Source organism: Callospermophilus lateralis, chromosome 13 (assembly GCF_048772815.1).
Source record: "Callospermophilus lateralis isolate mCalLat2 chromosome 13, mCalLat2.hap1, whole genome shotgun sequence".
Lineage (NCBI taxonomy): Eukaryota > Metazoa > Chordata > Mammalia > Rodentia > Sciuridae > Callospermophilus > Callospermophilus lateralis.
The window spans coordinates 78223964-78248679 of NC_135317.1; the positions used below are offsets into that span (position 1 = coordinate 78223964).

Genomic DNA, 24716 nt, shown 5'->3' on the forward strand with positions numbered 1-24716 from the left:
TCACGTCAAGACTTTCCTACACCAGTTTTATTTAAAACACAAATAAGTATTTCTCTTTCTATAATGGCAAATGGTTCAAATAATGCTGAACATGAATCATCGACTAATACAAGGGCTTTAAATATGAAACAAAATTATTTTTTAAAAAAGAAAAAGAATAAAGGTTATATATACAAAAAGGATCTGGAATCAGCTGATTCCAAAAATGAAATGAGTTTATAAAATCTGGTGAAACCGGAACATTCCACCCCTGCTTTGGAGAAGGGCTATCATACAACATTCAGTCAGCTGAAGATGGATTGGTAGAGGTGTGTCTATACATAAATTTCAAGTCATTTTTGCTTGTGCAGAATCATCCAGATCTTCCCAAGACTGAATGGGCAGTCCTGTGGCTTTCTTCCTTTTCCATATTCCCAAACAAGGCTATATGAAGTTCAACTCTTGATGAGCCGCTTACAACAGCAGTTCCTTAGGAGCCAACGTGACAGGTGGTTCAGATTTCCCTTTGAGAAACAAAACTGGCCACCTACAGCAAAGTATCAAAATGGACAAGTCCTTCTTTTCTCCTCCTTCAGATTATGTACAATATGTCTCCTTTCAAGACTCTCATCCTCATCATTCTTGTTCCTTCACAAGTCTAAACCTTGAGGTGATATGAAGGAGACCAACATCAAGAAAAGAAAATTCAATTCAGAAATGAAGAAAACTGGAAGGCATACAATACACCCCCAGAGCATCTCAATATCCCTGCTACAGTACAATTCAGTGTACTGCTACGGTCCGTAGACAAATATTGGCAGCTTGAATGAGTTCGTTTTTTTTAATCCTGTGGTGCATAAAGGGCACCAAATAAATATTGGGCAAGAGGAGCTTGCTAGGAGAGTTAGAAATAAAAAATTAACCAATTTTTGTCCCTGTGATAATTCAATGCCAACAGGAGGCAAGTACTGAAGAAGGGACAACTTTCATACTAAAAAAGAATTCCTCTAATCATGTTACCATCTCTTACAAAGAATCCAGGGAATCCCAAGTAGAAAATTAGTTTCAGAGGACCCCTGAGGCACTTTAAAGCCTTTAAAAAAATTACAGTAATAATAAGTTAGCTATTGCTCTTCAGAGGCTTACAGAGCAGCTGAAGCATCAAAATCAGGTCCAAAGAGTTATGTCCGTATTTCAGGTTTCTTGAGCTGCTCAGCCCTCTTTAAAGCTTAGTTGTATCTCCAAATACCTTTAAAAAGACATACAATATAACACAGAGTGAGTGGGGTTTTTTGTTTAGTGGTAGCATGAAATTTGGTCCACAATGGTAGCAGCTGTCTTCGTCCAAACTTAGATAATATTAAGAACATTAAGACAATACATAAAAGAAAGAATACAACAAAAAGGAAAACAGCCAAAACTGACAAACACCTCAAGGAGTCACTAGGTTCTCTTGCACCCTTGTCACTTGCATCTCCCTCAGTCTTTTTTGTGGAGAAAAGAGTATTAAATAACTTTTTTTCCTCAAGGATGCTAAATGATGTGGGGAAAAAAAATGGTTATCAAGGGACTGGAAAAATCTGACCCCAAAGAATCCAGGACACATTACAGATAATTCAGAGGTATACTTCTGATTTGGGGCAAATTTGAGACTAAAGAAATGATCACTTCAGGTAAATGTTAAAATAGATACAATAGATGAAACTAAGTCCAGTTTTTTGGTGAGTTTTTTTTTTTTTTTAAAGTGTTCTCACTACCACCTTCAGCTGTCAATCATTTCTGAGAGCTCAAGCAGAAGGTCATCTTCATCCTTCCCAGGATCCAGGTCAATCTCAGCTTCTAATTTGCCTCCTGAAATTTCCCATATTAGTTTCTCAAAATCATCCTCCACAGAGAGTGGGGGCTTTCCTGTTGAGGCAGAGCTGAGCCGGCGAGTTTTCGTGACCATTTGGGATGAGGAAGGGCCAGATACTTCTGGGGGTAAGGAATCTGAAGAGGACTGGGTTGGAGGCAGCACAAAACTGTAAGAAAAATAGAAGGGATTATCAGAACTAATTGTGCCAGTTTTCATTGGTTAGCTCACCCACAGGTCTCAGGAATAGAGAGTTAGCAAAAAATTATTTCTGAGGACACAAAGAATAAATGATTTCACTGTTTTGGAACCAAGCATTTTCATAATTCTGAGTATAATTTAGCCTAGTATGAAAAACATCTTCTAGATAACGAGGCACCAACAGAGAACAGCAATTCCGAATTTCATGCTTTCTTGCAGTTAACTTGAAGTTCAGATTTGTTTAGATGGGGCTAAACTGTAAAAACTTAGTTACTTATCCGTATCATTCTTGATAGAGTAGAAACAACAGTGGCCTAGAGTTTGGTTAAGAAGAATTACCTGTCTCTAGGTTTTTCTGTCTCAGGCATGGTGATTGATTTGTCCTCAGAGAGGAGTGGGACAACAGCCTACAAAAGAGTAAGAGTAAGGTAATTCAGTGGAAAAGACAGGTTTTTATATTTGAGCATATTCATAACTATCATTCTTCTATTATTTATTTGCAGTACTTGGGACTGAACCCAGGGCCTCACACATGCTCATCAAGTGCTCTACCCATTGCTGTTTATTTTGAAACAAGGTTTTGCTAAATTGCCCAAGCTGACCTCACACTTGGGATCCTTGGGCTTCAGTCTCTCCAATAGCTAGGATTTCAGGTGTGCGCCACCTCATGTGGCCCTCCTTCTTTTTTTCATGGGGCTAGAAATGGCACCTAGGGCCTTGAACATGCTAGGTAAGTGCTCTACTACTGAGGTTCAGCCCCAGTCCAACAGTTATCATTATGTAAACTTGTGAATTCAAGAATCAATAATCCAAAGGTTGAGTGTACAAGGAAACCATATATCTTGCCACCTGAAAACTGGCTTTTAAAAATCCTGTCCTCCCATACTTCACAAATATCTGTAAATATCACAAAAACTGTAAATTTAAAATAGAGTAACAACCTAAACAACCTAAATGCTCAGGAAATGGCAGGAAGTGTTAAACATAGATATAGGCAGAACACAATGGGGAGTTTGTTTTTTCTACCACATAGTATATAGTACCTACCGCTAGGGTGGAACTTCTACTTACCACAGCTGCTTTTTTGGCTGGGCTTTCTTGCAGGACACTACTAGAATTGAGTGGCTTCACAGCTGCAATGACAGAAGGGTGTACCTCCACTGCCTTGCGTTTTGGGGCCAATTTGGGAGATGAAACAACTTTAACCACAGATGGCTTCACATTTACTTTGGGTTTAGCTATAAGAGAGAAAATATTAATAGCTAGAAAAATCTTTTTACATAAAAGTAATTCAGAATAAAGTAACAAAATTCCTTGAGTACTAAGAGTAACAAGAAAATATATAAATCCACACTGAAAATGATCCACGACATGTGTTTATTATATAGATATACATTCTCAACCCCTTTTACTGGCTTTTGAATCTGTTATTGTTCTATTCTTCAAAACCAGAGAAAAGATGTACCATAAAGTTTTGGACAAAGTTTTCAAACTTGGTAATTTTAATGTCCTAAAGCAAGACATACTATAGAAAACACTCACCTTTACCCCTTTTTTCCAAAGTCTGTGCTGCACATTTCACATTCAATATGGAGTCCCCAATCCCTGAAGTTTCTACTTCCACCTTCTGGGATGACTTTGTGGGAAGCCGCTTGGTTAGCTGCCGTGTGAGGCCTGACATGGCAGTGAGCACTGGTTTTTCCACCACTTGGGTATTGCAAGAGGCTGAATCTCCCCGGAGGGGCGTCAAAACTGATTTTTCCTTTTGTGAACCTCCCCGCTCCTGCTGTTTCTGCATGTGTTTCTCTCTCATGGTCTCACATTTCTTAACTGGAATTTTAGTGATATCAATTCCCATAGTTTCATCTGGAGCCTATGAACAAATTTAAATGACAGAATTAAAATTTAGTACCTCTAATAATCTAAACTTGTTATTTATAAAGTATTGAGCTAAAATGTAAATTAAGCAGATTGTAGCATGATATAGAACCTAGAGAAAAACTCTTTGATATTACATAGGGAACATGCTGCTAAAGATGAAAGGTTAAAACTGAAGATGTATGCAACAGTAAAAAAAAAACAACCCACATTATATAGGCTAGACAACCATGACCCCAAGTCAAATACTAATGCCTACTAAATAATCACCTTTACAAAAGACCTAAGCACAAAAACAAAATCTAAGTGCCCAGAAAGATTATATGCATATAGCAGAATATTTTTATGTAGTCAATAAATACAAATATCTTAAAAATTCACTAATATGGTAAAGCGAGTCTGCAAAATGACAGAAGAATTCTACATCATGTTCTAAACATGAATTAAACATTAATAAACTCATACACACACACACACACACACACACACACACACACACATATATTATATATATAACAAAAAACTTAAAAGGAAATCCTTGAAAAATTTAATGGTGGTTACATCTGGGTCGGACAATTATAGGATTTGTTAATTCCTTTTTCTCTTTTTATGAGATGGGCCTCACTATGTGTCCAGGCTGGCTTTCAACTCTTGAGCTCAAGTGATCCTTCTGCCTCAGCCTGCTGAGTAACTGGGACCACAGGCACAAGCTACTGCACCTGGCTTGTTCTTTCTTTAAAAAAGAAAAGTTTCTCAGCTGGACATGGTGGCACACACCTGTAATCCCAGCAGCTTGGGAGACTGAGTCAGGAGGATCACAAGTTCAAAGCCAGCCTCAGCAACTTAATGAGACACTTAGCAACTCAGTGAGAACCTGTGTCTAAATAAAATATAAAAAGGGCTGGGGATGTGGCTCAGTGGTTAAGCACCCATGTTCAATCCCCAGTATCAAGGAAAAAAAAAGAAGAAAGAAAAGTTCCTCAAAATCTGTACAATGTGTAGCATTATTCTCAAAAGCAAGAGAAAAACCTGTTTAAAAAATATTAATGGCCAACAACAACAAAAAAATTTATAAGGGCAAAGAACATTGACATACAGAAAACTATAGGAAATGTTCAGAGAAAATTAAAAGCATACCTGAAGTTTCAGTGAAATGTTAAACAGACATTAATTATAATCTGAAACTAAAACATTTTACCATTCATCTAGCCTTCACCATAAAAAAAAAAACCTGCAAAACAATCTTAAATTTACTCACCTCATTAGCCTCAGCTCCAGTAGCACTGGTCTGAGAAGCAACTTCACTTCCTTCCTCAAGTTTCTTCTCTTCTTTCATACCTATATTCACATTAAAGACATCATCAGGTCTACCATTTTGGCTGCAACTTTGTGAAAGTTGAAGTTAAACTTTTGTTAATGAGAATAATGATAAAATATGATAAAGAAAACGAGATAAAAAACCCACTGGTCTTATAAATTCTTAAAATGCACATTAAAATATTGAAGGTCTACACAGTGCAACTGTAAACAAATAGCTTAGATTCTTTGAATCCAGTGCTTTTCAAAGTTATCTGAACAAAGTTTTCAAAGAACTTCTATGAAGATCCCAGGGCACACTGTTTTTTCTGGAATAGTATTTGGGGAAGTGGCACTACACACCTGTTCTTTTGGTGATTCGAAGTAGCCGCCTTGACCCTGGGGCAGGCTCAGGGTGAGGCTGGGAGCTGGTGCTGCTCTCGATGTTCTGCTGCACCCTTAGTGCCTTCTCCAGTTTAATTTCTTCTAGAGTCTTAATGTGTACCTCCTGCATAGACTTTGTTCTACCTGCAGGTTCCTCTGATTGTCCTTTGCTGATAACTATGGGTGGCAAAACCACTGCTTTTTTAACTTCACTATCAGTCTTTAGCTTGATGCAAGTGGCATCCTTTTTGCTTTTTTGTCTCTCTGTTTCCTGCTGCCGATGTTTTTTTTCAGCCAGGACCTCAGAGAAGGTTTTGATTCGGATGGTGGAGGAGCTTCTTGTTCCTGAAATAGAATCATCAGCTTTTGAAGGTACTTCTGTCTTGAGTTTAGTTTGCAATTCTCCACGTTTTTGACTGGCTCTTTCAAGGAGAATTTCTTCTAATGTCTTCACATGGATTTCACCAGCTTTATTAACTCTCTCTGTTTTAGAAAAAATCACGTCATTATACTTCGAATGTATCTCTTAAGATTTCTTTACTCTAGGATTAAGACAGTTCAACAGAAAGGTATCATTTAGGTAGGCAATTAAAAGGATCAAGAGTATAACATTAGTTTCACTCTCAATTTTAAATTAGTGGCCGGTAGTGGAGCACTCCTCTTATCCCAGAAACTCAGGAGGCTTAAGAAGGGGGATCACAAGTTCAAAGCCAGCTTCACCAACTTAAGACCATCTCTTAAAATAAAAAATTTAAAGGTATGGGGATTTGGCTCAGTAAAGGAGTGCCTGTGGTTTTAATGAGCAGTACCCCCTACCCCCCCAATACACATTCAGATTACTGTATATTTCAGGCAGCAGCCCTCAAAGAAAACTAAGGAGGTTAAAAATTTCTGATTAGTATTTCTACTAAGAAGCTAATCCCCAAAGAACCTGAAAACTATTTACTAGTTGAAGAAATGTGTTATTATAAATCTTATCAATAAAAAAGCAATAATTCTTCTATTCAAAGATATAAACCTGTACTGGACACTGTACTAGAACTATAAGAAAGCAAAATATAACTTCTGCCCCAGTGTAGTTTTGAGTTTGACAGACCAATAATTAATCCAGCAAAAACAAAGTATGCTAATGGTAACTGCACACAACAAAAATGTCAACTGTCGTCCAGGAGCTAGTTGAGGGCAACTTCAGAAGAAGTGATATTTTAATACCTTTATTTTATTTATTTATTTTTATGTGGTGCTGAGGCTCAAAACCAGGGCCTCACATATGCTAAGTGAGCACTCCACCACTAAGCTACAACCCTAGCCGCAAAAAAGAAGTGATATTTTAAGGATAAAAAGAAGGTCACATAAGTGACAAGATGAGAATAATGAGAAACACTTATAAATTGGCATGCTATCCAAGAGCTTCTCCCCACACTACCCACCAAAGGCATAGACAGAAGGTTATTTAAGAAAGCAGAGGCACACTCAAGGGAGAATGTGGGCTAACATGACAAGATGAGAATAATGAGAAACACTTATAAATTGGCATGCTATCCAAGAGCTTCTCCCCACACTACCCACCAAAGGCATAGACAGAAGGTTATTTAAGAAAGCAGAGGCACACTCAAGGGAGAATGTGGGCTAACATGAGAGTGAGACCCTTTAGGGGTAAAGCAAGGAATACACTCAAGCGAAAATGTGAGTCATCTTCAGAGGGAGAAAGCCCTGAAGAAATTAGTTTTAATGATATAGCAATCATTCTATATCTGTTTAAAACTAAAAAATAAATTTCACAAAAATGCTTCTGAATTATGTGTTTAGGGCCTTTTGTTTTGGGTACTAGGGACTGAACCCAGGAGCACTCTACCACTGAGTTATATCCCCAATCCTTTTAAAATTCCTTTTGAGATAGGATCTCGCTAAGTTGCCCAGGCTGGCCTTGAATTTGCAATCCCCCTGCCTCAAGTAGCTGGGATTATAAGCATATGCTACCATGCCCAGCTCTCTTTAGCTTTTTAAATTACAGTTATAAATTCTTCCATTTCAAGATGGCAGATCTATCTTGGAATTACCACTTAAAAGTAACAACATGAATGTGACATGGAGACCCGTTTCCCTTTCCTACCGAAATTTCACTGAAATGATAGAAGTTAAAATTAGAATAAATCTCTACTAATAATAAAGGATGCCAATGGTAGAGTATAAATCTTGAAGAATTTAAGACAGAAAGCAAATATCTGAATTCAAAAAAATATGGAAAAAGAAGAGTTAATGCAGAGGTAAGTCCTGTTCTTCCCAACAGAACCAAAATAAACTGTGAAATTTGGTTTAATTAGTATGAAAATCAAAAGTGGGGTGCTGGGATGGGATGTAGCTCAGTGGCAAAGTACCTGCCTATCATGCAAAGGCCATGGGTTCAATCCCCAGCATAGAGGTGGGATGGGAGAAGAAGCAACAGTGGGCTCAGAGATAACTATTAAGGTAGAAATTGTAGTTCAGTGGTAGAGCACTTGCCTAGCCTGAGTGAGGCCCTAGATTCTACTACCAGAAAAAAGAAACAGAGAAAAGGAAAAAAACAAAGAGAAATTAATTAATCAATTTTAGAACTGCCAATAGAATAGCTCAGTCAGTTATGACCTCTTCCTGAGAATCATTCCTTCTACTTTTTTTGTGTGTGTATGGTGCTGGGGATTGAACCCAGCCTGAATTACTCCTTTTAAAGAAGGAAAGTCTGGGCCAGTGAAAGAGTACTTGCCCTGGATTCAATCCCTAGCACCAGTGGAAAAGACAAGAAGAAGAAAAGAGGAATCTACTCAAGATATGAAGATATCAGGGTTGGAGAGAAGTAAGGCATGAAAATTATAGACTTTTACAAGTATGAAACGGAAAAGCCGAGTTGGGAAGAGAAAAGCAAGAAAAGGAAAAATGTTTCTCTGAAAGTGAAAAAAATCTTTGCATGTCTGTAATCCCAACAACTAGGGAGGCTAAGGCAGGAGGATCACAAGTCTAGGCCAGCCTTAGCAACTTGAGAGAGACCCTGTCTCAAAAAAAAAAAAAGGCCAGTGGATGAAGCTCAGTGGTAGAGCAGGACACCTGGGTTCAATTCCCTAGTACTGCAACAACAACAACAAAAAAAGTCTCCAGCTTTCCGGCCTGCAATCCGTATAGGTGGGTGTTTTAGTATACCTCCTCTACTTGACCAGACATAAATCAAGTCTCCCACTCAGAAGAGAGGATTACTTTGGAAAATCGCCTTTAGAACACAGAAGAAACTTAGCCCAGCCTTTTAACTACAGAAAAACATCATCAAAAATAAAATAAACTAAGCATGAAGCCAAAACAATACATTCATACAAATGTAAAAAACAGATTCAGGGTTGGGGATGTCATTCAGTAGAATACTTGCCCAGTATACATGAAGTTCTGGGTTCCATACCCAGCACCCAAAAAACAAAATCCTAGATTCAAATCAGAAACCCTAGAGCAACTTGAAATTAGACTGTGAAAAAAGGAAAAATGAGAGAACAAAAGTCTAAATACTGAAAATTAGATGAGGCTGGTTCCAAATCAGCCATTTAGAACAAGGCAGGCAAACTATATGCTGGAGGCCAAATCTGATCACCTCCTAATTTTGTAAATTAAGTTTGTCAGAACAAATCCACACTCATTCATTTAGACATTACAAATGGCTACTTTCGTACTACAATGGCGTGAAACTGTGGACCACAAAACTTAAATTATTTTTGTTTCGTTTTTTGGCAGTGCTGGTGATTAAACTCAGGGCCTCACACATGCTGAGAAAGCACTTACCACGGAGATAACCGAACACAAAGCCTAAAATATTTACTACATGACACTTTACAGAAAAAATATTTTGTTAATCCTGATCTAAAATAAAATAAAGCCAAACAAAGTTCATAGAGGGTGAGGGGAAAAACAAAGGGATGGAAAGTATAAAGACAAGGTCAAGAGACATGGGAAGCATATGAACAAAGTTCTAACATCTTTTCTTATTTTTTGGTACCCAGGGGTGCTTAACCACTGCGCCACTTCCACAGCCTGTTTTATTTTTTATTTAGAGACAGGGTCTCACTAAGTTGTTTGGGGTCCTGATAAATTGCTGAGGCTGGCTCTGAACTGGTGATCCTCCCATCCCAGCCTCCTGAGCCACTGGGATTATAGGTGTGTGTCACTGTGCCCAGTTCTAACATCTTTCATATGAAAACCAAAAACAAAAATGCAGAGGTCATACTCAAAAGAAATCAGAAGAATGTTTTCTAGAATTAAAAAAATAAGAACTTAGATGCAATGAGTTCAATGAATACTGTTCAGAACAAACAAAAAGGATGCATTTAGGTCCACTTCAGTGAAGTTGCAATGTATTAGGCAGGAAGAGAAAAAAAAATCCTAAAGATTTCCGTTGAATAAATTTAGGTTATCCAAAAAAGAATTAAGAATGTCTAATGTCAGACACTTTTTATGATGCTAGTATAACATTAATATTCAAATCTGATAATGGAATGAAAAGAAAAAATATAGACTATCATCATTCATAAATACTGATGTTAAACTTACACAAAAAGGATCACACATATAAATCTTGCAATTTGTAAACAAAACAAAAACTCCAAAACCAAAAACAAATGCTGGAGAGTGGGAGGTGTAATTCAGTGGTACAGCACTTGGCCAGCATTTATGAGGCCCTAATTTTGATTCCCAGCACTGCATCCAAGAAAGCTGGATGGTTGAGTGCATGAATGTTCATTTCATTATACTTTAAATTGTACATGTATACACAAATCTTATGTAGTTATGTCACACAATTTTTAAAAATATTATTGTATAGAAAGAATATAAGAGAAAAAATTAAAATTACCTACAACCTCAAGATACAGATAAAATCAGTATTAACATTTTGGTGTTGCATTTTTAGTGGGGGATCCTTCCCTCCTCCCAGTTCTAGGGTCAGTCAAACCCAGGATCTAACACATGCTAAGCAAACACTTTATCTCTGAGCCACATTTCTAGCCACTTTTTTCCGGTTATTTTCTATGGCATGTACTTACTATGCCATACAATCATGTACATCATAATCATCTTATGAGTCTATTTATGTACCTGTGGCTTCCTCATTATTTGAACCAGCTGACATGCCTAGTCGCTCCTTCAAAGATTTGGAAACTTGCACTACAAAAAGACAAAATTTCAAACTCAAAAGTTGAACACAGACTTTTTATAATCAAATATTTTTTCAAAGTTCATGAATTAAGCTATATTTCTAATGCAATTAAAAAAACTCAAGGTCTTAAAATTTTTCTTCTCCATAGAGCAGACTTATGATAAACCCTGAATTCCCTAGAGCATTTTGTAAAATTTCAAAAAAATTTCTTTATACCTCAAAAGCAAAAACTACTGAATTCAGGGAAATAATTCTGTTACTGTACACTTTCTAAATGTTTTGGTACCAGGCATGGGAATACACGCCTGTAATCCCAGCAAGGAGGCAGGAGGATCCTAAATTTGAGACCAGCCTCAGCAACTTAGTGAAGTCCTAAGGAAGTTAGCAAGACCAAATATCAAAAATAAAAAGAGCTAGGGATGTAGCTCAGTGGTAAAGTGCCGCTGGTTTCAATCCTCAGTACCAAAACAAAAAACACAGTAACTTCCACTTGCTTTGAGTTCTTAAGAAAGCCCCCCAAAGAAGTTAGAGGCAAATGCAAATAAATTTCTTAAAAAAAAAAAATATATATATATATATATATATATATATATATCACACACACACACTTTAGTTGTATTTGAACACAATATCTTAATTTATTTATTTATTTATTTATATATAATGCTGAGGATTGAACCCAGCACCTCGCATGTACTAAAAAATAATAATTTATATGAACAAAAGGATGAAGAACCACAGCTGTTAACATTATAACAAGGGTAATTACACACGTAATTATACACACACCATGTATTAAAACAGAGGTATCTACCTTTTTTTGGTGTTTTCTCAAGGTTGGTTTCTGGAGCTTCAACTTTCTTCCCTAGCCTCTGTGCAAGGCTCCGCTTTAATGGGGGATCATTGTCACCACCTACAAATAGGGGGAACTTGTGGAGGTCAAAAAATACAAGCAAAAGAGACAATGATGACTACTTCTGACAAGTTTTCTCCATTTGCATGGTATGTTTGTTCACTAGCTTCCCAAAACTCTATGTTGGAGAAAGAATAAAAGTCCCAGAAAGAAAAGGTAAGGGACAAAAACCTGAAATGCATAAAAGAATATTTACTGAGTAACTAACATACTTGATCACACAATGTACTGATCCTATGGAGAACCACAAGCCCTGGTGAGGCTGAAGTTTAGAACCAGGAATGTGAAAAACCATCACAAAAAAATCTTAGCTGGCCAAATGCTGAATCCATAATAAATTCACCTGACTATGACCTTAGGAAAGTTATTTAAGCCTTACTAAGTTTATGCTGAATGCATAAAATATTTGCTGGCATTTATTAAGTGCCAGTATTATGCCTAGTTTCCTCATGGTGCTGAGGAATAGTTGAAAGTGTACACTTAACAAATCCACATCAAATATCATATTTCATTCATAAGGCTTGATATAATCAAAGTTTTTTTTTAATTACTTAGGGTGATATCTGCATAACTGAGTCAATTAAAACACACTTTCTGACTGAAAATAAAATATAAAATAAATTTATATATGCATGGCTCAAGGTTTCAAAATTTGAGTACGTAAGACAGTAATAAGAAATCTCCGAACTAAAAAAATTCAAAATATTTTTTTGGTGGTGCATTATAATAGATATGAAGTAATGTTATATTCATCACTGTTTTTTAAACCTAATACTTTCTACAAAGTTGGTCATGGCCAACAATCTAATTAAATTTTAACACTTTAATTCTGAGTTTAATAAAAGATATAATACACACATAAAAAATGAGGAAATTTTGTAAGTGCTTTTAGCTAAGAACACAGGGGGCCCAGCAAATCAATTTCAATAGGATATGAGTTTAGAGAAGATTATCATGCTTATGAACACGCAAACAAAAAACAAAAGATATGCACAAGATTTATCTTACCCATTGAAAATTTTCGTTTTCCCAGTCTCTCAGTAAGACTCAATCTAACCAAGGGTTCTTCTCCTGAAATGCCAAAAATAGAATTCTCTGCTAGCCAAGTTTTCAGTACTTAATAACTACTAATAATGGGTACAAAGTACATTATCACCCCGCCCCAGAATTGTCCTGAAAATCAGATCTCAAGTCTTAAGGAAATCTATCACATTGAACAATAACAACAACAACAAAAAAAACCAATTTTAATAATTTTAAGCAATCAAATGCACAGCCCAAACAAAAGCCAACAGCACAGTTTTAATTATTAACAGCAACCAAGTATAATACAAATTATGTTCCAATTGGTTACAGAGCCCAAGCTTTTTACTTTTTTTTTTTGTATCAGGGATTGAACCTAGGGATGCTTAACCACTGAGCCACATTCCCAGCACCTCCCACTTTTTAAATTTTTTATTTTGAGACAGGGTCTCACTAAGTTGCTGAGGTTGGATCACAAGTGATCCTCCTGCCTCAACCTCCCGTTGCTGGGATTATAGGTGTGCACCACCATGCCCATCCCAAGCTTTACTTTTGCTTTGGCACTTTGATAAGCTATATTATATAACTTTCTTTTATCACCCCACCTTGTAAGATTTCTTTCCTCTAACTTTTGGTTGTTTGGCATAAATTTAAGTGTACCTATTATACTGCAATTTATTCCTTACTAGATTTTAAAATGTTGAGTGAAAAGACTTGTATTTTTTTGTAACTCAAAGCATTTATTACAATTCTTTACCCACAATAAGAAGCCAATAAATTATCTGAATGAATAGAAACAGTAAGTGTATAAATTAAATATAAATAAATGTGAGGATGGCTTAATTAAGTATTTCTACCTTTTAAATGGTAGAGCCAAATGTACTTCTTTTTATCCTTATATCTGATCAATACAATAAAGTCTTCATGCAAATGCATAAAAGGTAAAAAAAATTCCTAAAGATTCTTCATTCCCAATGACTGCATTAAAGTAAAAGGCCAACAACTCTCAGATCTACCTATACCTTACCTTGTTTGTTTGACAGAGTTACTGTCCTCACCACAGTCCGAACATTCTCTTTTTCGGGACCTGGAATAGGCTGAGGTTGGAGTAAAAGACTGGAAACTCCTGCAGAACCTTCTAAATAAGGAAAGTCAAAGAATGGCAAATAATTTGTGGAAAATAAAGCTATCATTAAAAAAAAAAAAAAATTGTCTTTATGACTAGTTAAGTTCAATACTGACTGCTATATCACTTTTCTGTACCTGTCTGCCCAGTGAAATGGGGTAATGTTAGGGAAAGGCTTGGATACAATGTGAAAATAAAATATAAAATAAATTTATATAATTCAAACCTATGAGGCACTCAACCTACTTTTATGTACTGGTAAGGCTACAAGTATTCTAAAGTTAATCTCAGAAGTATATTAACAATCAGGTATATCAATTTAACCTTTCCATCTAAAATCATTAAACACAAGTCAAGGTTCTTATAGAATACGCTTTAATATGATAGTTCTTAGAACCAACCATCTTTCTCTCTATATACTACATTTCACATCTTATCTAAAACTTTTAGGGTTGGAAATATATATTCACCAGATTGAGAGAAGCTCCAGAAGAAAACCCAGCAACTCTCAAGGAAACACTCTTCTATCACAAAATGAAGTTTTTGCCTTCTTTTTTTGGATGACATGGGGATTGAACTCAGGGGTGCCCTACCACTGAGCTATATCCATAGCCATTTTTATTTGTCATTTTGAGACAGGGTCTCACTAAATTGCTTAGAGCCTCACTAAATCGTAGAGGTTGTCCTGCTCCTGTTTCAGTCTCCCAAGTCACTGGGATTACGGGACTGCACCAGCTCTTCTAATTTTTCACTTTCATATAGAGTCTTGCTAGGTTGCTAAGACTGGCCTCAAACTTGCAATCCTCCTGCCTCAGCCTCCCAAATAGCTGGCAATACAGGACTGCGATCAGCATGTTTGCTTTCTTAAGATGGTCCATTTTTTCCCTCTCAACTTATAAATAATATGGTTCTTATATGGTATTCTTTAGAGCTATGCTTGCCAAGATACACAGGTTCTTTTAGGTTACTACATATGTCTAGCTCTGAACAGTAAGGCATTGAGACACTGCTGCAAATAAGTCTGTTATACTTAAAACAAGCCACATGACTCAAAATCCATTTGCTCATTTTTGCTGTTGCTTCAAAAACTGGTAACATACTTGTAAAACCAAACTGTGCCCAAACTTTTGTGACTTACCACCTTGCTTCTTAGATTTTTCTTTCATTTTCTTTGATTTAATTTCCTCAAGAGTTTTTATTCCGAAATTCAAACATTCCCCTGAAAAACCAAAAGTAAATCACATGAAGAACTAGAGCATGGAAGACATTAAAATATTTCTTTAATGAATGACTAGGAGAAAATATGTTTATATAGTATGGGAGAGAAAATAAGAGAGATCCATAACTGAACTGAATTTCAAAAGTAATCACAATAGTCTGGACATATTTCAACAGTGCTAAAAGATTTATCAACAACAAAGCCTCTTCTTACCTTGCTTTAAATTGACCCCAGGTTTTCGAGCAGAAGTTACTCGTAATCCATTATGAACTTCAGGAGTTGGTTGCAGGGTAGGTGTTTTAGTTTCATCACCCTCCTCAGAAAACTGGTCTGTACGTCAACAATGAGGACAAATTTACGATTTAAATCAGACTTAGAGCATTAATTCTCATTCTGTACAATTTAATACATGACTCTGACTGCTTATTTGCCTTTTTTAAAGAAAAACCTAAAACCTACCATCATCATCTTCATCATCATCTGCAGCATTGATTACAACTGGTGGATGTGTGGGGCTAGGGACGTTTTCAGAACTTTCTACTTTCATAACACTCCGCAGCTGAGGGGAGGGATTAGACTGGACAGACAATTTGTTCTGCTGAACTGTGAGCTGGCTTGTCTTCACTTCTTCTTCTGATGATTCAGACACAGTGGGCAATACAGCTAAATATACAAAACCAGTCAAATTAAAAATTATGATAAGTTTGATACATATTTCCCTTACTAAGACTTTTTTTTAAAAAATATCTTTATTTTACATTTATGTGGTGCTGAGGATCGAACCCAGTGCCTCGTGCCTCGTGCATGCTAGGCGAGCACTCTACCACTGAGCCACAACTCCAGCCCCAAGACTTTTTAACCTAATTTTCCCATTTAGGTTTTCAACGTGCAGGGACGAAAAAAAATGGAGTTTTAGCCAATAACTCTTCACTATATTGAAACACAGTGGAAACTCATAAATCAAAAGACTGGATGTATAGCAGTGGTTTGCAAATTGTATCCATTTAATTTTAAAATTAAAGTTCTAGCAGGGTACAGTGGTGCATGCCTGTAATTCCAGCTACATGTGAGGCTGAGGCAAGTGCTATAAAGTTTGAGGTCACTTGGGCAAGCTTGATAGACCCTGTCTCAAATAAGGGCTGCAGATGTAACTCAGTAGTAGAGTGCTCCTAGGTTCAATCTCTAGTACCACCACCACCATCAAAGGGGGGGGCTGTAGAAAATTCGGATCCTATTTTTTGCACCTAATTAGACATGAAAAGATGTAGCCATAAAATTTTAATCACATAGCAAATGCGGCTATTTATTTATTTATTTATGCATTATTGAGCACTGAACCCCAGGACTTAGTGCATGCCAGGCAAGTGCTCAACCACTGAGCTATACCCTGAGTCATGGATGTGCCTTTTTAACGGGCAATAATTCCAGAAGGAAATTACTTTAAAGGGGGCTTTGGAAAGAAATGCCAGATTTCTGGAGAATATATATTTTATTATAGCTGATAGCTTAGGGCATGGTTGGCAAACTTTTTCTATAAAGAGCCCAACTCTTCAAGGCCTTGTGAGCCATACGGTTGCTGTCTCAACTATTCAACTCTGCAGGGGTAGCATAAAACCGGCCAAACAAAATATGTAACTGAATGGACAAGGCTGCATTCTATAAATGTTTTACAAAATAGACTGAAGACCAGACTTGCCATCCCCTGTGGAATGAAGTTTCTTTTGAGAATCTATATGAACCCTCTATGGATCTGGTAAGAGAATGAGAACTAAAGCAAGCTATAGGAATCTAATCTGGCATGCCAAGAAACATTTGGTTCTATGACTATGTACAAATAATCTAACCTTAAAAAGGTTCAGTTTCCTCATCTGCAAAGTGGAAATAATACTACTTTCTCACTAGACTGAAAGAAGGCAATGTATAAAAAGTACTTTGTGTAGTGTGTATAGTAGGCATTCATTTAATAATATATATTCTTTTAAAACTAAAAACTCATCTCACTTTTGCTTGGAGGTAGAAACAGGCCATCAACATAACGTCCTCTATTGTGATGGAAAGCGCAGTTCAGTTTTTGACATCCCATTGGTTGATTTTCCCAATAACAAGGAATTTCACTGCGTTTTTTCTGTAAGAGACAAAGACATATTGTTTTCAAATAAAGAACAAAGGGAATCCTGTATTAATCCAATAATTTGTTTTCTGGACAAAGTTAACACAAGGTATAAAAATCTGAGAAGTGAGGGGCTGGGATTGTGGCTCAGCAGGCCTAGCACGTGCAAGGTGCTGGATTCAATCCTCAGCACCGCAAATAAATAAATAAAATAATTTTTTTAAAAATCTGAGGCGTGAGAGATGATTTTTTAGCAAAAAGTAGAGAGGTTGCTGAAAGTGAATTAGTTTAGACATAGTAGTGAGATGGAAGGAACAGGAGTACGGTTTATCTGCTAATGTTTTCTTCTTGCCCTCATCCTGAAATCTCTAAAGAAGTAGGATAATATAGTAAGTACCTAAGAATATAAAAGACTAAGAATATAAAATCAAAGATAACAGGGTTTTCATCTCTATTATGTTAATGTTAGCCATGTGACCTGGAACAATTTAATGCCTCTCAACTTCATTTTCCTTAGCTATAAAATGGGAATGTGATAGTAGTTAAATAATACTCTCAACTTCACTTTTCTTAGCTATAAAATGGGAATGTGAAAGTAGCTAAATAATATGTTTAATTTTTTTAAATGAAGATTAAGTGAAATAATGTATGTGAAGCACCTACACAGAATCAAGTCAATGAACTGCAGTTATTATTTGAAGATGTAATTTCAAGGTTCTTAGAAAATTTTTCATTCTTGATTTCTTAAAGGCAGGCACATATAACTTACTAAGGATGGTATGTATTCTTCCAAGCCACCTCACTGTTATAAAAGAGAACTGGGGGAGAAGAATATCTGCAGGGTTGGGGTATAATTCAGTGACAGACTATCTGCCTAGCATGCATAAGGCCCTTAGTTTAATCCCCAGCACCAATGTGGGGAATGTTCAAAGCAACATCATTTGTAATAGTTTAATTTCACAGGGTCCAAGGACAGACTGTTGATTCTCATGAATTATTTAAATAGCTATGTTCTATGAAGTCACTGGGGACACTGAATTAGTGAACACTAAACCAATGCTTCTAAGGAAAATACAGGATCAGTTTCCTATGATTTTCTGGTCACATCTTCATCAACCAATCAACACATAATCTAGTTCTCAGAGAAGCAGCCAACTAAGTCTGTATAGAAATTTTAACAGGTCTGAGACTATTCTCCCTAGAAAGGCCTGTATGCATGGTTGGTCTTTGGCTGGCATCTGAAAATCTGGCCCTTAGAATGCCCCCAGTTAACTGATAATGGGGGGAGAGAAGAGGCTCACTGTGCTTAAACTGTCTGTGTAAATAATATGGTTTATGGTGAATAATGCTCCTTCCTGAGTCTAGAATTTTGGTACATGTTAGAAAACAAGTGCCTAATACCCTATTGGCCATTCCTAAGAAAAACCTGGGACAGCAAGTCTATAATGGACCTTTCTGGGCAAAAATATCACAAGTTGATACATTTCATTGCAGAGGAAAGAGTATATTCTGTGCAACTCCCAGGGGAGGGAGTAAGCAGAAACAAACCTGCATGCTAGCTGGGCATGGCAGCACATGCCTGGAATCCTAGCTACACAGGAGGATTACAAATTCAAGGTCAGCCTAGGCATTTAGCATATTTCAAAAAATAAAATAAAAAGGGATCCACATATAGGCTCAATGGTAGAGCGCTTGCCTAGCATGCAAGAGCACTGGGTTCAATTCCCAATACCACCACAAAAAAACAAACAAGCTTGCATGTTGCTTCAGCCAGACTCTCTTTCTCTTATGATCCAACACTATATCCTTACTCTATTGTTGTAATAAATCACAGCTGGGAGAATACTTGTTCACAGAGATCCTGATATAACTCTCCATTGGAGTTGTGCCTATTTACTCTGAGGAGCAATGTTACACATGACTTTGCAAAAGTTATACAGTAGGATTTTTTCTGAATTTATTTAGTGAGTCCTCTGGCTATCTGCAAGGAAGGGAGCTTAGAAGGGAGTTCAGAAATAAAATCTAGAAGCAAAATGTAGTAGTTATATGACCACAGGCATACAATTTGCATATTTAGTCTCTCTTTTTTTTTTCCCCTCATCCCACCTTAACATGTTGGTCCAAAGTCATTACATGGGCATGAGGGAACCAGGCACTCATCTGGGGAAAGAAAATGGAGGGGTGGCCCAGAGCAGGATGTTGGGGCCTGAATACGATATTGGAACTTACAATGGGTTAAGAGGACACTACATGGGAGGATGGCCTGACCAGTGTTGGAGTCTGAGTGGTGAGCAAGGATTCTGTGCACAGATGATCCCCATGTAGGATGAAGAGGCTATACTCATGTAGGCAGAATGCAACAGGCATCAAAGATCCAATTGGTTGAGTAAGGTTGGGTCTTCCTGAGAGAAATTGGTACAAAGTAGGAAAGGAGCATATCACATGGGAGGGTGGCCTACTATAAAGTATTAGAGCCCAAAGGAGTGAAAAGAGCATCTACTGGGGAGATTGAAGTCCAGAGTAGAATACTGGGGTCTGAGCTGGGTAAGGAAAGGTTTCCCCACCATGGAGTAATAGAGGGAGCCAGCCATTGTATGCTACAGTCAAAACAAGATGATCAGGGTGTGGTGGTGCATGCCTGTAATCCCAGCAGCTTGGGAAACTGAGGCAGAAGGATCAAGAGTTCAAAGCCAGCCTGAGCAAAGGCAAGGCACTAAGCAACTCAGTGAGACCCTGTCTCTAAATAAAATATAAAATAGGGCTGGGGATGTAGCTCAGTGGTTGAGTGCCCCTGAGTTCAATCTCTAGTACAAAAAAAACAAACAAAAAAAACAAACCCAAGATGAAAAAAGTTTCCCTGTAGAGGGGCAGCCTCATGTGTGGTGTCATAGCCTGAAAGGATGGAAGACGTTGTGACAAAATATTGATTTACTAAGGGACTGATCAAATAAGTTAAAGCGTTAAGAACAATGGGAACCACATTTCTCACTTTTGAAGAGTTAATGAGAGAAGCCTAAACTAAACCCTATGATATTAAGGAACTAGAAGCATCTATGTGAACTCATGTTTTTTTAATAAGCACAAAGTAACAATTAATTATGTACATGTCCATCTGCATATATACTTATATATTCCAGAGCTCTGTCCACTAAGAGAGGATGGAAGCAATGATACTCCAAGAATAGCCCTAAGCTTAGTTTCTATACACCATTCTTCACTAAAACAAACCAGTACATCATGGAGAAATGGCTGATTCTAGGGCTTGAGGAGGAAAATTACAGGATAACCCAGAAAATAAAACAAAAAGTAAAAGGGTTCTAAAGATTGATGAATGATGAAAAGTATATAAAAGTCAGCTTGAAGGGCTCCTACAGTCCCCGTTCGGGTCAAAGTGAGCATTAAAAATAAACAACAATAGTAACGGAGTACAACACATTGAATAAATGAAACCATGAGTTCACACTAATATAAATAAATACCTAGAAAAAAAAAAAACTTTTTTGATGAGAAACAGGATATTTATAGGGTCTCAAAGTATCTCCCGACAAAATACTTCTAAACTTAAAAAACTTTTTTCTTGAGAAGAACAATCTGGCAGATACCATTTTAATCAGGTGATCCAAATTAAAACACCACTAATGGGAAAAGTAAAATTGAACACCACCTAACGATACACAATGAAAATACTACTTTTGTGATACTTCTGTTAAAGATACACTATCTTAATTTAGTAATGAGAAAATACAAATAAACCCCAGTCAAGGAACATTCAACAAAATAAGTGACCAATAACTACCAAAAGTGTCAAGACCAATAAAAGGCAAGGCAAGACTAAGCAACTGCTCTTGACTGAATAAGACTAAAGCATCATGACAGCTACAGGCAACACTTGAATCTGGACTTGCTCCGACCATAAAGGATATTACTGGGACAACTCGCAAAACCTGCATGGGATCTGAGGATTAAACAGAGGTAACATATCAATGCTAATTTTCCAACATCGATAGCTTCCTGTTTCCTTTTTTAAGGAAATATTTAAAGTATCTGGAAATGATCAAGAATGTCAGTAACTGACTGCCGAATTGCTTATGAAGATTTATACTGTACTTCCAATTTTCCTGAGTTTGTAATTGTAATTGTAATTGTTTGGAAATAAGAAATACAGCTGGGCACTGTAGCACAGGCCTATAATGCCAGCTATTTAGGAGGCTGAGCCAGGAGGATTGAAAGTTTGAGGCTAGGCTGAACAGTTTAGCAAGACGCTGTCTCAAAATAAAATTTTAAAAAGATCTTTGGATGTAGCTCAGTGGTAGAATGTTTGTCTAGAAAGTATAAGGCCATGAGTACAATGCCCTGTTACCAAAAAATAGAGATAAATATATTAGCAACTGCCTTCCAGAAAAATCACACTGATTCATGCTCTGTTACATTTAGTTACTGGCCAGGAGAGGTGGTGCACACCTGTAATCCCAGCAGTTTGGGAGGCTGAGGCAGGAGGATTGCAAGTTCAAAGCCAGCCTCAGCAAAACTGAGGTGTTAAGCAACTCAATCAGATCCTGTCTCTAAAATACAAAACAAGGTTGGGGATGTGGCTCAGTGGTTGAGTGACCCTGAGTTCAATCCCCAGTACCCCTCCACCCCGGCCGTCAAAAAAGGAGCAAACATTTAATTGTTAAGTGAGCATTAATGAAAAAAAAGAAATTAAAAAAAAAAAAAAAGTGAGCATTAATGTCAAAATTTCACTGGAACATTATGATAATGTAAATCAAAAGCTTACATCAATTTCCATGTGTCGAAACCTGCACACCTGTCGAAAACAGCGCCCTTCCTGCCATAATGTGCAAACAGTTTCATTTCCTAGTGCAGCTTCACAGTGACGGAATGGGCAGCTGTCACCCTGTTAATAAAAAAGAACATAAAGAACATGTGTAACTGAAATAGGCATCCTAGGTAAAGAGTCTAGAATCTAGACAAACATAAATTAGTAAGGAAGACAGGTATGGTAGAAAATAACTGAAATGGGATGACTATAATCTACTTCTTGACAGTACCTTCATCTGACCTGACAACCTGAGTGACACAAGCTGAAAGGGTTGAAAACGACAGAAGTTGTTATGTACTCAATAAAATATCTTACAGTTCATCTTCAAAAGCATTCCACACATCCTAACTTGTGTAATTCCAGCTTTTGAGAGCAAATTACAAAGTTAACAGATAAGGACTTCAGTATAATCAGTCAGTAGAGTAATTGCCTTACATGCATCAGGCCCTTGGGTTCAATCCCCAACACCAAAAAAAGGGGTGTAATCAATCTATAACTAATATAATTTAAGCTTCTCTTCATACCTCAGCTGAAACAAAATGCAAGTATGCAAATTGCTGTTTGTAAAATAGATTACATTATCAGAACTTTGCTTAAAACTTATTATTTTGTGGAGGTCCTCCCCCAACTCCCAGTTAGGGATTGGACCTAGGACCTTATACATCAGGAAACAAGCACTCTGCCACAGAACTATACTCCCAATCCTAAAACTTACATTTTAAATACAACATCAAGATGATTCAAGAAAAAGTTACTATAACACATTAATGTGTTGGGCATGGTGGCATACTCCTATAATCCCAGTGACTCAGGAGGCTGAGGCAGGAGGAATTCAAGTTCAAGATCAACCTTAGCAACTTCATGAGGCCCTAAGCACTTAGTGAGGCCCTATTTCAAAATAAAACATAAAAAACGGATGGTGGGGTTGGGGAGGCTGGGGTTGTGGCTCAGCGGTAGAGCACTTGCCTTGCACATATGAGGCACTGGGTTTAATCCTCAGCACCACATAAAAATAAACAAAATAAAGGTATTTGTCCACCTACAACTAAATATAAATATATATATATATATATATATATATATATATATATATATATATAATTTTTTTAAAGGGTGGGGGATGTGGCTTAGTAGTTAAGCAACCCTAGGTTCAATTTTCAGTACCAAAAACCAAAAAAATAACAACAAACAAACAAAAAAAAACCCATACAAATGCACAGAATGTCATAAAGAAGTAACTGAAAGTAGACCTATCTAAATAGAGATACAGAAGAATCAAGCAGAAAAATAGGAAATTTGGACAAAGACAAAGCAAAAATGCTACAAAAGCATGTTTAGAAAGATAGCTTTATGGCTGGGATTGTGGCTCAGCGGTAAAGCGCTCGCCTAGCACGGGCAGGACCTGGGGTTCGATCCTCAGCACCACATAAAAATAAAGGCATTGTGTTGGGTCCATCTACACCTAAAAAAAAAAAACATATTAAAAAAAAAAAAAGATAGCTTTATATTCTTAGCCACAAGAAATTTGGGAGAAGTCAAATTCAACCCATAATAGTTTCTAAAATATAATACAACCACCCACTCACTTAATACAAAATACATAAAATCAAAGAGAATAAGCCATGGATCAAAGTGCCCACAGTTCCAAAGACACTCTGAATAGATTAATTACAGATAAGAGAACACTGATGACTGTGCCACTGGTCATTTCATTTTTTTTAGAATATGGAAAAATTAGTTATATATAAAATGCAGAAGAAAAATAAAATCCTTCTTTACTATAAAACTGACAGCAGATAAACAGTTGAGCAAAACAAAACAAAAGCAATTTAGGATGCATGAAAAACCCTCATTTATTAAAGAAACTATAAATAAAACTGATTCAGTAATATTAATACTTACTTTGGTACATGTAGAATAGAAAAAAAAATAGCAGTCTTCTCCTTGATTAGACATGCTGGGTAAATTCTTAGCCCAGAAAATGGCTTCTTGAAGTAAGCCACTGCTTCCTCAAGGCGAGGACCAGCGCCAAATCCTTTTGAAATGGGTTTGATCTTCCAAATGACAACTCAACCACAGAAATCGGCTTTAAAACACAATCCTAAAATAAGGAGACTATGAATTAAAACATTTCAGGTAAATTCCTGCAATATTCTCCACCAAATCACCCTGAGATTACTTTGTTAAAACCAAATTTTAATTAATTATATTAACATACACATGTCTCAACAGAGCCTTGTAAACATAATGACTGAGAATATTGTACATTCCCATCTACAATGTTAAAATTTTATTAAAGATAACCATGTCCTTTTTTTTCTTTTGTATTCTCATAGGGTGCCTGTTTATTACTGCTTCAGAATAAATTTATTTTTTGTATTTTTTAAAAAATTTCAGAATAAAATTTATATAAGTATTGTAACTAAATATATGATCTACATAGATTCATGGGATCTAGGTTACTTTACACAAGATACTTTCTAAATCTACATTTCTAGCACTAGGTTTTTTTTTTATCTAAATGAAAAAGTTCAGAAAGCTTCATAACCATTTGTTTTATTTCAAAAGTATACCATTGTAACTAGGTGGGAAAATATTAGCTGTAATAATTGGTGAAAGAATTACCTTTGAAAACATCTGAATTAGCTTATATACTGAAGGTGGCTAAAGAGCTGCATACTATAAGTAAGGAGCAAAATAAGTCTTCAAGACTATTCCCATAAAACAGTAATTCAACAAAACAATG

The 24716-nt window shown here is 36.6% G+C and overlaps 1 protein-coding gene across 2 annotated transcripts; it reads right to left on the reverse strand.

The window, feature by feature from the left end:
- Positions 1–23953, reverse strand: Zc3h11a (zinc finger CCCH-type containing 11A). 2 transcript variants are annotated; one of them, XM_076832100.2, is made up of 16 exons: positions 23873–23953; positions 21926–22045; positions 17040–17163; positions 15498–15701; positions 15252–15368; positions 14958–15038; positions 13721–13831; positions 12679–12741; positions 11572–11670; positions 10697–10765; positions 5570–6073; positions 5169–5248; positions 3575–3905; positions 3104–3270; positions 2372–2439; positions 1–2000 (listed from the first exon to the last, which is right to left on the reverse strand). In XM_076832100.2, exons 1-16 carry the CDS (start codon positions 23924–23926, stop codon positions 1742–1744), a joined length of 2451 nt encoding a protein of 816 aa, XP_076688215.1. In that variant the 5' UTR covers positions 23927–23953; the 3' UTR covers positions 1–1741. The 2 variants fall into 2 exon arrangements, with proteins under 2 accessions (XP_076688215.1, XP_076688216.1); XM_076832101.2 differs by lacking the exon at positions 10697–10765.
- Positions 23954–24716: the final 763 nt, after the last annotated feature.